The 12,054-nt window shown below is 61.0% G+C and overlaps 2 protein-coding genes across 2 annotated transcripts in view; both read left to right on the forward strand.

Annotated features, from left to right (window-relative positions):
* TMEM141 (transmembrane protein 141) lies at window positions 1-1,951 on the forward strand. Its single transcript, XM_040632221.1, has 5 exons — window positions 1-122; window positions 425-491; window positions 694-777; window positions 1,055-1,162; window positions 1,513-1,951. The coding sequence occupies exons 1-5, from the start codon at window positions 69-71 to the stop codon at window positions 1,524-1,526; spliced, it is 327 nt and encodes a 108-aa protein (XP_040488155.1). The 5' UTR covers window positions 1-68; the 3' UTR covers window positions 1,527-1,951.
* A 2,213-nt stretch (window positions 1,952-4,164) lies between these two features.
* Window positions 4,165-12,054, forward strand: part of CCDC183 (coiled-coil domain containing 183) — an 8,964-nt gene continuing 1,074 nt past the window's right edge. Inside the window, exons 1-13 of the mRNA XM_040631375.1 lie at window positions 4,165-4,234; window positions 4,761-4,882; window positions 5,356-5,433; window positions 5,631-5,798; window positions 5,995-6,099; window positions 8,019-8,141; window positions 9,440-9,565; window positions 9,664-9,718; window positions 10,288-10,388; window positions 10,978-11,138; window positions 11,408-11,576; window positions 11,662-11,772; window positions 11,843-11,939. Of these exons, the coding sequence (XP_040487309.1) occupies window positions 4,165-4,234; window positions 4,761-4,882; window positions 5,356-5,433; window positions 5,631-5,798; window positions 5,995-6,099; window positions 8,019-8,141; window positions 9,440-9,565; window positions 9,664-9,718; window positions 10,288-10,388; window positions 10,978-11,138; window positions 11,408-11,576; window positions 11,662-11,772; window positions 11,843-11,939 (1,486 nt within the window). The remainder of the gene's footprint in view (window positions 4,235-4,760; window positions 4,883-5,355; window positions 5,434-5,630; window positions 5,799-5,994; window positions 6,100-8,018; window positions 8,142-9,439; window positions 9,566-9,663; window positions 9,719-10,287; window positions 10,389-10,977; window positions 11,139-11,407; window positions 11,577-11,661; window positions 11,773-11,842; window positions 11,940-12,054) is intronic.

Here is a 12,054-nt window from a genome sequence, read left to right on the forward strand (position 1 = left end):
TGTTCGCACCCGCCCCTCTGCCCGTCCTGCGCAGGCTCCGCCCGCCTGCTGCCGGGGACCTGCCAGCCATGGTGAACCTGGGCCTGTCCCGGGTGGACGACACCGTGGCCGCCAAGCACCCGGTGAGAAGGCCGGCCTGGGACGCGGGCCCCGGACCTCGGAAACTGACCTGAGTGGGGAGGGTGGGGGCTCGGTGGGGGGTTTCCCTCCTCGGGGAAGAGAGACAGAGAGGGGTGGACCCTCCCGTTATGGGGATCGGGGCAGCCTGGGTGGACATGGAGGCAAGTGGGATGTGTCGAAGCCCCCAGGGCCTCACGATGAGTGGGCCCCTTCCTTACGGCCAGAGTATACCCGAAGAAGGGACAGAAGGGCCTATGAAAGAAGAGGGAGGGGAACTGAGCCCACACCCCCTCCCTCATCCCAGGGACTGGGGGAGTATGCCGCGTGCCAGTCGAAGGCCTTCGTGAAGGGCGTTTTCACCTTTGTCACAGGTAGGCTGGGTCCAGACGTCCTGGGGTGTGGACAGACCTCCCCCCTCCTGTCTCACCCTGAGTGCCCAGCAGGTGGCGTCAGGTCGCCCGTCCTCAGATGCTGGGAGCCTGACCGGTGCTGTGGGCACTCAGCCGGGGCCCAGGCGGTTCCCCCGCCAGCCTGGTGGATAGGCTGGCTGATGGGGACCTTGGCTCTTGGCAGGCACCGGTGCAACCTTCGGCCTGCAGATGTTCGTTCGGAGGAAGCTTCCGTACCCCTTCCAGCGGAACGTGTTGGTGGCCGTGGGTGGGTACTCCAGGGCCTGTGCCTATGGCCTTTGACATGCACCCGAGTGGCCAGACGTGATACTGGCTCTTCAGCAGGGGTGGGTTCCTGCTAGGGGTGGGGAGGCTGTGGTCTGACGCATCTCTGCCTCCTGGGATGGGGTCCCAGTTCTCGGTGGGAGTCCTGCCAAGCCCACCATCACCATCTGCCCAGAAGAAGCCTGGGCCCAGGTCCCCTTTCCCTGAGAAGTGCAGAGGCCCAGGCCCACAGCCCCTTGGCCCCTCCCCCCGCTCCCCAGTCACAGGCTCAGTGGCCAGCTACTGGGTGACCCGAGTGGAGTCGCACAGATGCAGCAACCTCTGGCTCTTCCTGGAGACGGGGCAGCTCCCCAAAGACAGGGACACAGGTGAGAGGCCAGGGGGCAGCGGGAAGCAGACCCTGAGGCCCCGCTGCCAGAGTTTTGGGCAGACAGGCCCGGGGCCCAGGGAGTGGGCTGGACAGGGCCTCTGCCCTCTGGCCTGTCCATCCTGGAGGGGCGGGAGCGGGTGGCATGCAACGGCCAGACCGACCTGAGCCGCTTGTACAGGAGGGGTTGGGTGGCCCTAGGACAGGGGGAGTGCAGAATCGGGAGTGTGGGCACCCCAAGAAGAGTGGCCAGACCCCAAGCTGACTGACGTCAGGCCTGCGTCCTTCTTGGTAGAGGCCTGGTGAGCAGCTGAAGCTGTGGTTCCAGCTGTCTCCCTTTGCCTCCTACAGATCGGCACAGCTAGGAGAGCTCCAGCTGGGGCGCAGAAGACCTGGGGCCAGAAACTTCTAGAACATAGCCCTCAGGGCCTCCTCTCCTCAGGCTTGCACTCCTGCCTCACACCGGCCCTCCTCACACCCTAAGGTGACCCAACGGGGTCCCCTGCACACATGCATGGCCAGGTCTGCCAACCCTGTGCAAACCTTTGCTCCTGCCCAGGTCAGACCAAAGGGGCTGTCCCTGCGGTGGTTGGCCTCCCAGAGGGCAGTGAGAAACATGGAGGACACCGAGAGCTGGAGAGGGTCAGAGAGGCCCTGGGCACTTGGTGGAAGGGACTTCTGCCATGCCCTGGCACTCTGACACTCCCTGTCTGGCCCTGGCATCCCCACAGTCAGAGGGGACAGCTGCTGCAGGGCTTGCTAGACAAATAAATGTCTTGTCTTTTCCCAACTGAGTCCTAAAACAATTGGGAAGCACGTCAAAGCAGTAAGAAGGTGCAAGACAAATGTCACCTTAGCACCTGACACTGGAGGACCTGGCGGGGCAGTTCCTAACACAGCCCCAGAATCAGACGGTTCCACAGGACTTCCCGCGTGGGGTCTGCTTCCACAAGTCTAGCCACGGAGGAGCAAAGCGGAAGGTATGCAGCCAGTTAGCGCCTGGCCCCCAAGAGACAAGGCACAAGAAGTGGCCGTGCCGACCCGCCTACCATTCCAAACACACCTATCAGATGAAGTCACTTCGCTCCAGGGCAGGAGGACATGAGGGGTGGAGGGAGGCCAGAGCTGGTTTACTGGAGGTCTGTCCCCATGCAAGGAAAGCGCCTGAGTGGGCATGACCACCCACCCACCCGACAGAGGGAGAGGCAGAGAGCACATAAAAGCTGGGCAGATCCATCATCCTATAAGGTTGCCCTCCCCGTCACACCAAAGGCACACGACACAGGGCCACGCCGCTCCAGACTCAGCTCAACTCCTGCACCTCTTGGCCTAGCCAGTCACTCCAGAGAATATTGAGCACCTACTGTGCACCAGGGAATCGTTTAGTGGGAAGGCAAAATGACAGGAAGCCCAAGACAACCATGGCCTGAGCAAGCTGGGGTTGGGGTTTTCTTTCATGAAATAGTCCAAGTGGGTGATCCGGGGCTGATGGGTGGTCAGGGACCCAGCCTGCATTCCGTCTGGCCCCTGCAGTCATGGCCTCTGTTCCGGATGCACGTCATGGTCCCAGGCAGCCGTGTCAGCTCCAGCCCTGGTGTCTCCATTCCAGTCACTCGGAGGAGGACAGTTCACTCACCACTTGTGCCTACCCTCCATTGGCCACAACTAAGTCACGTGGTACATCCAGTGTGAAGGCACCTAGGAAGACCGCCGCGTTCTGGGCAGCCGCGTGCCCTGCTAAAATTCCGGGGTTGTCTATCTGAGGAAGCAGGGAGAACCGATACTGCGGGACAGCGAGCAGGCTTTGCCTGAGGCCCGGGGAGAACAGGGGAGGACCATGCCCATGACCCGTCCTTCCAAACTGCTGAGGTCTCGGAGGGACAGCAGAAGGTGAACCTGGAGTTTTAAATGGGACTGGACTCACTTTTTAAAAGCTGGCAATGACCAGGAAGGCTAAAAGGTCTGTGTGAGGTCTCAGACAGCTATGGGTAACAGCCATGGTTATGAACTGTGTGTCCCCAAATTTACATGTCACAGCCCTAACACCCAGGACCTTAGAACGTGACTGCATTTGGAAACAAGGCCTTGGAAGAAATGATTGCATTAAAATGAGGGAGAGCCCTGATGCAGTCTGGCCTGTGTCCCTCTGAGGGGAGGAGGACACACACACACAGAGGGATGACTTTGTGGGAACACAGTGAGAAGACGCTGTCTCCTAGCTCAGGGGGAACCAGCCCTACCAGCGCCTCAATGTCAGACTTGCAGCCTCCGGGTATGAGGCATTAAGTCCCCACAGTGCCAGCGTGGGCTGTGCCACCCTGTTACGGCAGCCCCAGCAAAGTCGTGCAGCGTGGCCGGAAACAGTAACTTAACTGCTGTGCCCTCCCCCCCCCCCCGGGATCCCAGGCTGTCAGGGGTTTGGGGCACACAACTCCAAGGGCAGCATGGGCCGGGGATGACCCCTCCCGGAGTAAGTGACACCTAAAGCTAGACCCAGGGATCCCACCAGGGAAGTGGAGGTGGAGCAGGACGGGCTCCAGCCCCAGGCGAAGGGCAGGGAGAGATGGGGTCTCACAAGCCGGGTAGTCCAGGGTGCAGGGTCTGAGCTTGGGGTGGGGTGAGGGAATAGAGATCCCATGAGGCTCAGTGGGGGACAGCTTGGGGGTGTGGAGGGGATGGGGAGAGTAGGGGGGCTGGTGTGGGGTACAGTGTCAAACCACCACAAATCACTTTCCTGTGGACCCCCCACCCTAGCAGTGCTCCTGAGCAGAGAGCAGCCATAAGACTCACGCATCCAGAGGACAGCCCCAAGGCTCACTAGCGCCAGGGGGTGGGGGCAGGGCGGGCCGGGAGCTCCAGCGTTCCCTGAACTGGACATCGAGAACCTCAGCCCCCATCACAATGGGCAGAGATTCCGGGGACAATTGGAACTGCATGCAGTTCTGCTGAGCAGGCCCAGCACAGGGAGGTGCAAAGGGTCCCTGGAGGACCCCGAGGGCCACCATGAAGATGCGTAGCGAGGCAGACATGGACGAGCAGATCCAGGAGCTGAAGACAATTACTCGGCTCCAAGGTGAGCCCACCCCCAAGGGAACAGCCCGTCTGGCCCCTCTCTGGGCTCAGCGGCTTTCGGATTTAACACAGGCCAGTCCAGGGCAAACAAGGGCTAGTGGCCACCCCCCAAACAGACCTAAGAGAAGGGACCAAAGGGGCTGCTGTGCAGGGGGCTTCAAGGAGATTTGAGAGCACCGTGAGCCCCAAAGCCAGAGGGGACAGGAAAGGACCCACCTGCTTCCCTGGCCAGTGGGTCTGGAAGGGATCACAGGAGGTGCCCATCTCTGGCTGTGACCTCACCCTCCCCGCTGCCCAGCACAGCCCCCCACTGGGAGCCATCCACATAAGCACTGTTGAGCAATGAAGCCAGTGAGCCTGAGTAGGTGGGAGGAAGGACCCCTGGCTGTGGAGGCGGCATTCTTGTGCCCACCCTGCCTTGGGCCTCCCTAGTGTGGAACCTCCCCAGCTCAGGAATCCAGCCAGCCCTTGGCCCACACCCTGGCCCTCTGGCCCTCTGCACCTCCGCTCCCCACCCCCCACCCCAGAGCAATGTCGGGCACTGCAAATCCAAGCGGTAAAGGAGAAGACTGCCAAGAACAAAGCCATGCTGGCTCTCCTGCGCAGCAACATCCGTCGAGGGGCCCAAGACTGGGCTTTGGCCAACAAGGTGAGTGGCCCTGCCCCCTCCCTGCTGACCTCTGGCTGGGGATGGGGGGGGACATGCACGTGCTGAAACAGTCCCACACACAGGTGGAGAGCAGGCATCTCCTCTTCTCCCCCCTCCCCCCCATCCCCTGCTCTGACCTTTCCGAAGCCAGGGGGCATCTTGAGAAAGGGGCTTCCCAGGACCTGTTCCCCTAGCTCCAGTCACTCCTGCAAGCCTGGCAGACAGGGTGGGCCTGACTGGGGTCCTTTTCCGGGGCTACCCCCTACAGCACGACCCCCTCTGGCTCTCTGGCCATGCAGGCGAGACCTAGGCCCTCTTCTCCAGACTCCCATCACATGTGAGCTGAGAGGGCCTGGATGGGGCCTTGCTGCTGGGCAAGCACAGGGTAGAAGAGGCCGGGAGAGAATGCCTGGCGGGACTGGGGCTGGGCGTACACAGACCAGGGCCCCAGCTCAGCCACCGCCGCTCCACAGTATGACCAGCGGACCATTTCCAAGGCTTGCGGGAAGGACGTGTCCATGAGGCTGGCGCACTGCCGCTGCTCCATGGAGGTAAGGTGGCAGGAGGGATCCCTCAGCCTCGCCCAGCCAGTGCACTCCCTCCCCACCACCACTAAAACAACGCTGCGGAGCCGGTGGCGGGCAAAGCGAGGTCCCGTTCCCCGGGGTCCCTCCCCTCCAGCCCCGCTGCGCGCGGGCTCCGCAGCCCCGTGCGCACCCACGCGCGGGCCGTGCCCTCCCCGACCCAGGTGGCGCGGGAGAAGCTGCGAAAGTACGTCTTCGACCGCGTGAACGTGCACAACGTGCTGATTCACCTGGCGCGGAGGCGGGGGCAGAAGCTGGAGAGCATGCAGCTGGAGCTGGCCAGCCTGAGGAGCCAGCCTGACGCCACCAAGGAGGAGCTCCGCATGCGGCAGGTGGCGGGCGGGGCGGGGCTTCGCCGGATGGGCGGGGCCTCTGGAAGGGGCGGGGCTCCGTTGGGAGCGAGGCTAAATGAAAGACACACACGCCCTCCCCGGACAAAAGCGCAGCCTCCTGGCTCCTGGGTCGGCCTCCAGGTGGGCTTCTCGGTGGTCTGTCACCAAGCACTGCGTGCCTTCGGGCCACCCCCAGGTCATCCGCCAACTGGAGAACAATATTGAAAAGACCACGGTCAAGATCGCCACAAGCCAGAACATGCACCTGCTGTACGTGGACCTGCTGCATCATCTGAAGAAAGTGAGCCCCTCGCCCCACACCCCAGCCCAGGGAAGCCGTCTGGCCCTGAGCGCCGGGGTCTCAGCCCCAGACTAGGTGCGCGGCTAGCATCTCAGTGGGCACGGGCGCCTCCGGGGCGGGGCCACGCTCCCGCCCCGCCCCTCGGGGGGGAGGGGCTGCAGCCCTCCTTCAGGCCGCTGTGCCCCAAGGTGGACAGACCCCTGCTTTGGGCCCCGCTGAGCAGGGACACCATGTTCCTGCACGTGAAAACTTGTCATTTGCTACTTCAGAAAGGCATATTATGGGATATATCAGAATCGTTTGGGTTTTCTTGCATGTATTTGATGGTTCAGTGTTTCTATTTTGCCCCATCCTTTGTCGTTTGCCTGGCCTCCGAGGGCAAAAGATGGGTCCTGAACCCTCAGAAAGTGCCCTAACTTCCAGAGGGCAAGCCACCTCTGAGCAGGCTGGTAACCTCCAGCTTGTTGCCCACCTCTTCCAAGCCGGCGCCCTGCCCCCAGCAGATGAGGCCTGGAGGAGGCCCCCAGGGTCCATGAGTCCCACTGAGAGGCACGCCCTCTCCATGGGGAGGAGGAGGACCAGAAGACAGGAGGTCTGGACGGTGGGTGCCATGGTGTTGGGAGGAGCAGTGTGGCCGGAGGGGCAGGGAGGGTGAGGAAGTTCTCCCAATTCCCTCATCCTGAGGCTGGTGCAGGGGGAGCCCCGGAGAGCAACGCAGCCAGGTAGGTGACAGGTGGAAGTGAGGTTTGGGAGGAGGGCGGGGTGGGATGGGTAGGCACTGCAGGTCCTCCTGGCTGGAGTCACGGCCCCCAGGTTCTGCTGTAGCCCACAGAGGCAGCCCCTGCACTGTCCCTCTTGCCTCAGCACCCTGTTCCTAGAGATCCAGCCCGAGACCCTGCCACCTTGCCTTCCTTGGCCCGCCTCTTCACACCCCTTCCCCCTCCGGCTGTACTCCTGGGTCTGGCCCTCCTTCATGTGGGAGCATTATGCCCCCCCAGGGGCGTGTTCTTTTCAGAACATATGCATTTTTTTCTATTAGGCTCCATGCCCATCATGGAGCCCAACATGGGGCTTGAACTCACGACCCTGAGATCAACACCTGAGCTGACATCAACCGACTCAGGCACCCCCAGAACATATATGTGTGTGTGTGTTTATAAATAACTCCCATGGTCATCTGTATTTTTTTTTTAAGATTTTATTTGACAGAGAGAGAGAGAGAGAGCACAAGCAGGGGGAGCAGCAGAGGGAGAGGGAGACGCAGGCTCCCCACTGAGCAGGGAGCCCGGCCCAGGGCTCGATCTCAGGACCCCGGGATCACAACACGAGCCGAAGGCAGATGCTTCACGGACGGAGCCACCCAGGTGTCCCAGTCATATGTATTTTTTTTTAACTAGCAAAGATCCTGCATTGTAGTTATTAACAATAAAGTACTAAGAGTTGGATAGATTGGCTATTTATGACCCTGGCTCTGAGCTTCATACCTTATTGTACCTTCTCAATAGATTCTGACAGCTGCCTTCCGAAAGAGCCGTTATCAACAGATGGGGACTCTCAGAGAGGTTAAGTGGCTTTCCCAGGTTCCCATAGCCAGCTGGTCAGGGCAGCCTTGGCCTTGCGCCCCGAGTCTCTGACCCCACATCTGTGTTTCGAGCCTCCCTGCTCAGGACAACAGTGTGCCCACCTGCTCGTGCCCCTTCTTAAGAGTGATTGATTGATTGATTGATTTTAGAGAAAGGGCACGCACGGGGTGGGGGGTGCAGAGGAAGAAGAGAGAGAATCTTAAGCAGGCTCCACGCCCAGCATGGAGCCCAACGTGGGGGGCTTGATATCATGTCAGTACCTGAGCCAAAATCACAAGTCAGAGGCTTAACTGACTGCGTCACTGGGCGCCCCTGCTTTTGCCCCATTCAATGCAGGAGCTGGCAGGATACCCCACAGAGCTGGACAAGCTGCAGACACTTGTGGGCGACTACTGCTCAGAACTGTCAGATATGACAATCATGTCCCAGGACGCCATGATGATTACAGATGAGGTCAAGGTGAGCAAGGGCTGGGGGTCCTGCGGGGCTCCCTCTCAGATGCATCTGGCCCAGGGTGCATAGGAACACTCCAGACCCCCACTGCCTGCAATCACTGGCTACCCCACGAGCCTGCTCTGCTCATACGTGATGGCCCTGGCCGGACAGGGTCCTACCAGCCATGGAAGCCTGGAAGGAAACACAGGAGGGAATTTACCTGGCCCGGGCAGGGGCCATCCCTTCACTCAGTCTGTGCCAAGGCCTCCTCAAAGCCCCTGAAAGACAGGCATGTGTCATCCTCATGGGGGGGGGGGGCAGCGTACGAAGCCATCCAGTAGTCCATGAAGAAATGTCACACAACCACTGGCCCGTCCTGCAGAGAAAGGAATGGATGATGTAGGGCCACCCTGGGGCACTTACCTGCTCAGGCTGATGATGCTTGAGTAGGGCTCTGGAGGTCGAAGGGGTCTGAACCCTGGAGGATGAAGGACAACAAAGGTCCTGGGGCATAACTGGGCCAAAGGAGGCACAAGCGGCTGGAGCAGAGAAGGTTCGGAGGAACAGAGGGCCTGCAAGCCCGTGGAGGCAGAGGTGGTTGGGGCTTAGGTGGTGGCCCCCCACCCACCCTGACACTCTCGGAGGAGACACAGGGGCAATGGGATCAGATTTGCATTTCGGAAACAGGTGCGCTCTGGCTGCAGAGACCGAGGGAACCAGAGTCCAGATGCTGGTCCCCTGGCACGGACCAGAGGGAGTGCTGGGTGCCTGAATGCCAATGGGGCCTGGAAGTCTCTGAAGGTCACCCGAAGGGGTCTGGCACCGAGTCAGATGGGGATGGGGAGGGGGAGAGCAGCATCCAGGATGCATAGGCAGGCGCATGGATGCTGAACCCGCCAAAGCAGGACACGGGGGAGAGACCAGGTTTGGGGCAATATGTCGAGTTCCTTTTTAGACACGTGGAATCACGCCCTGTGTGAGTGAGTTCTCAATGAAGCCAACCAAATCAGCGGGGAGCCCAGGCTACAAAGAGAAATGGTTCCTCAAGCCCTGGCTGCAGCTGGGGCGGGCGACTCCAGTAGAGGAGGGGAAGGTGGCACCCCTCAGAGGCCGGGCGCTGGAGGAGGAATCCAGAGAGGAGGGCGGAAGGCAGGAAGGGTGTTGAAAGCTGGCAGGCATGAGCATTTTGGGAAGAAGGGCGCAGCCAAGAGCCTCCATTGGTATTCCCAAATCTAGAAGATGGGGACTGAAACTGAATGCTGGATTTAGCACCATGGGGGCCTTGGTGAGACATAACCGCACCCCACCTCCCGTGTCCCCAGATGAACATGCGGCAAGGGGAGGCGACTTTCATTGAAGAACGCAGGGCTCGGGAGAACCGGCTCAATCAGCAGAAGAAGTTGATTGACAAGATCCACACGAAGGAGACCAACGAGAAGTACCGCCGGGTAAGTCCCTGCAGGAATCCCATTGCAGTGCCAGGAACGTTGGGTGGCCCACTCCCCGGCGGACGGTGCTGCTCACCTCGTCCTCCCCTTCCTACCAGGGCCGGCGGGATTTGGACTTCCCCTCCAATCTCATGGGTACAGAAACTGTGAAAGGTGAGCCTCAGCTCTCTGCTGCCCCCAGCCAGGATCCCGAGAGGCCAGCGCGGGCTCAGGCCACCTAGTTAGGTCTCTGTGAGGCCAGGTGCAACCTGTGGTGGCCAGGGTGAGGGAGAAAGCTGCCTCTCCCCGGCTCTACCTGCAGAGGCTAGGTGCCAACAGGCACAGCCCACACTTCACCGCACCACTCCCAGTCTTGGGCTAGCTGCCCAGTGTGGCCAAGCCCCTAGCTTCTCCGCTGTCCCCTGGCACCCCAGGGCTTGATCATCCAGTGATTCCTCAGAAGAGACAGTCCGGCCCCCTGGACCCTTGGGCTGCCTCTGAGAAGCACCACAAAGCCCCCATGCCAGGCTGCTTCTGGATGGAGCTGTCCTGGGGCATCCTAGAAGAGCCAGCGAGGGGGGTGAGGGGGCAGGAAAAAGTGTAGGTAGCTCTGATGGGTACCTGCCCAGCTCTCTGGTAGGCTCCCCCGATGCCTGGGCATGCACAGAGGTGTCTGATGGCCTCGAGGAGAGCTCCCACGCCATTCCTGCATGCTGGCCACCCTTCCCCTCTGCTCTGCCCAGTGAGGAAAAGAGAGACCTCCAAGGCGGACATTGAGTACCAGACAGATGTGACTGCTTTGGTGGAGAAAGTGAAGACGGCTGTGCGGTGCTCCCACCTCTGGGTACCGCTCCCTGGCTCTCTTGGGGGTGGATGGAAGGCAGGGAGCCCCTGCCCCAGCCCAAGGCCCGGCTGAGCCTGTGAATGAAGGGACACGGAGCTGCGGCCCCCACAGCTGAAAGTAGAGAGCACACTAGCATATCCAAGTCATGTCCCAGGGGCGGCACGGAGCCTGCTGGGATTCGAGGCTCCAAGTGCTGGGACTTCTACCTACAACTCCGTCTCTTCCCAAACCCCTAGGACCACAATGAGAGGCCATCTCTGCCTGGCCCTTCTGTTTAATCCGATCTGGGTTTATTCTTAGTAAGCTTTAACTCCCGTCTGCGGCCCTGACATAAGCTTGTCCATCCTCAGACAAAGGGCTCAAAGCTAGGCAGTCTTTCAGGGGTGTTCTCCTCGTCTCTGCCTCGGGCTGTCTGCCCTCTCTGCTTGTAGTGTGGGTCACCTGTGCTGACGCACGGAAAGTGCCTTCCCCGTGCCTGGCCACAGTCAGCATCATTCCTGACTATGGGGAGGGACCCAGAAGAAACCAGTTCTGTGGGGCCTGTGCCCACCTGGCCCACACCGGCTTCTCCCCACGATGGCCATGCCAGGACATCGCTGGCCGGTTTCTGGCTCAGAGGAACACCGGGGAGAACCTGGAGCTGCAGATGGAGGACTGTGAGGAGCGGCGGGCGAAGCTGGAGGCTTTGATGAAGAAGCTGGAAGTGGAAGAGGCAACGCTCAAGTTCCGCGAGACACCCGGCTCCGTCAGGTACCCTGCCAGCCTCTGCCTTCCACCAAGCCCCCCACCTGGGTCCTCGCAAACAGTGCATGTGGGCTGGGGCCCAGCGCGGAGCTGAGAGTGTCCACTGCCAATGAGCCTGCGGGTGCCTGGCAGGTGGTCTGGGGGGCCCAGCCAAGGGGTGCCACATGCCCACATCTGACCTATCTGGACTGTGGAGCCCCTGAATTTAGCACAGCACCCAACTCAGGGCTCAGGCTGCCTTGGCCTGGAGTCTGTGGCACCACCCTCCTCAACAGCTTCAAGTCCGTAGAGAAGAGAATGAAGGACATGCTCAGAGAGGAGGAAGAGAGACTCCAGCTGGCCTACTCCAGCATGACCAAGAGCCAGAAACTGCTGCTGACCATCCAGACAGGCATTGACAACCTCTTCATGCGGCTGATTGGCATTGCCCTGCCCACCGCCCAGGTACCAGCTGCGGTGGGTGGAGCCACCTGCCCAGAGTCCCTGGGAGAAGCCAGAGGAGAGACGGGACCCTTCTCCTGGCCTACAGAAAGAAGTGGGGCTCTCCGATAGCCTCGATGTGTTCGGCAAGCTGGCGTACTGCGAAGCGAAGCTGCTGTACCTGGCTGACAGAGTGCAGACGCTGTCCAGCACCGAGGAGGTAGTCGGAGGCTGGGCGTGCCTACGCGTCCCACGTACCCTTGGAGCTGACAGTCCCCTGTGCCCTGCAGGTCGACGCAAAAGTGAGGGATACCCTGGAGACCTCGACGCTGAAGGAGAAGCAGAACACCAGGATCAGCTTTGAGGACCTGGAAGAGGATATGATAGGTACAGGCTTGGGGCTAAGGGCCAGGCTACCCAGCCACGGGGAGGCGACGTGTGGCAGATGGCTCCATCTGACCCGGACAGCCTAGAGGCACGGGGGGGGGGGGGGGGGGGGGGG

This window comes from Ursus maritimus, unplaced genomic scaffold (genome assembly GCF_017311325.1).
Source record: "Ursus maritimus isolate PB19 unplaced genomic scaffold, ASM1731132v1 scaffold_17, whole genome shotgun sequence".
Taxonomy (NCBI): Eukaryota; Metazoa; Chordata; class Mammalia; order Carnivora; family Ursidae; genus Ursus; species Ursus maritimus.

Bases quoted from the DNA above. Each gene is read 5' to 3' on its own strand.
- TMEM141 (XM_040632221.1), top strand. From the start codon at position 69: ATGGTGAACCTGGGCCTGTCCCGGGTGGACGACACCGTGGCCGCCAAG. The intron at 492-693 runs GTAGGCTGGGTC...GGCTCTTGGCAG, and splicing joins CGTTTTCACCTTTGTCACAG to GCACCGGTGCAACCTTCGGC. The intron at 778-1,054 runs GTGGGTACTCCA...CCCGCTCCCCAG, and splicing joins GAACGTGTTGGTGGCCGTGG to TCACAGGCTCAGTGGCCAGC.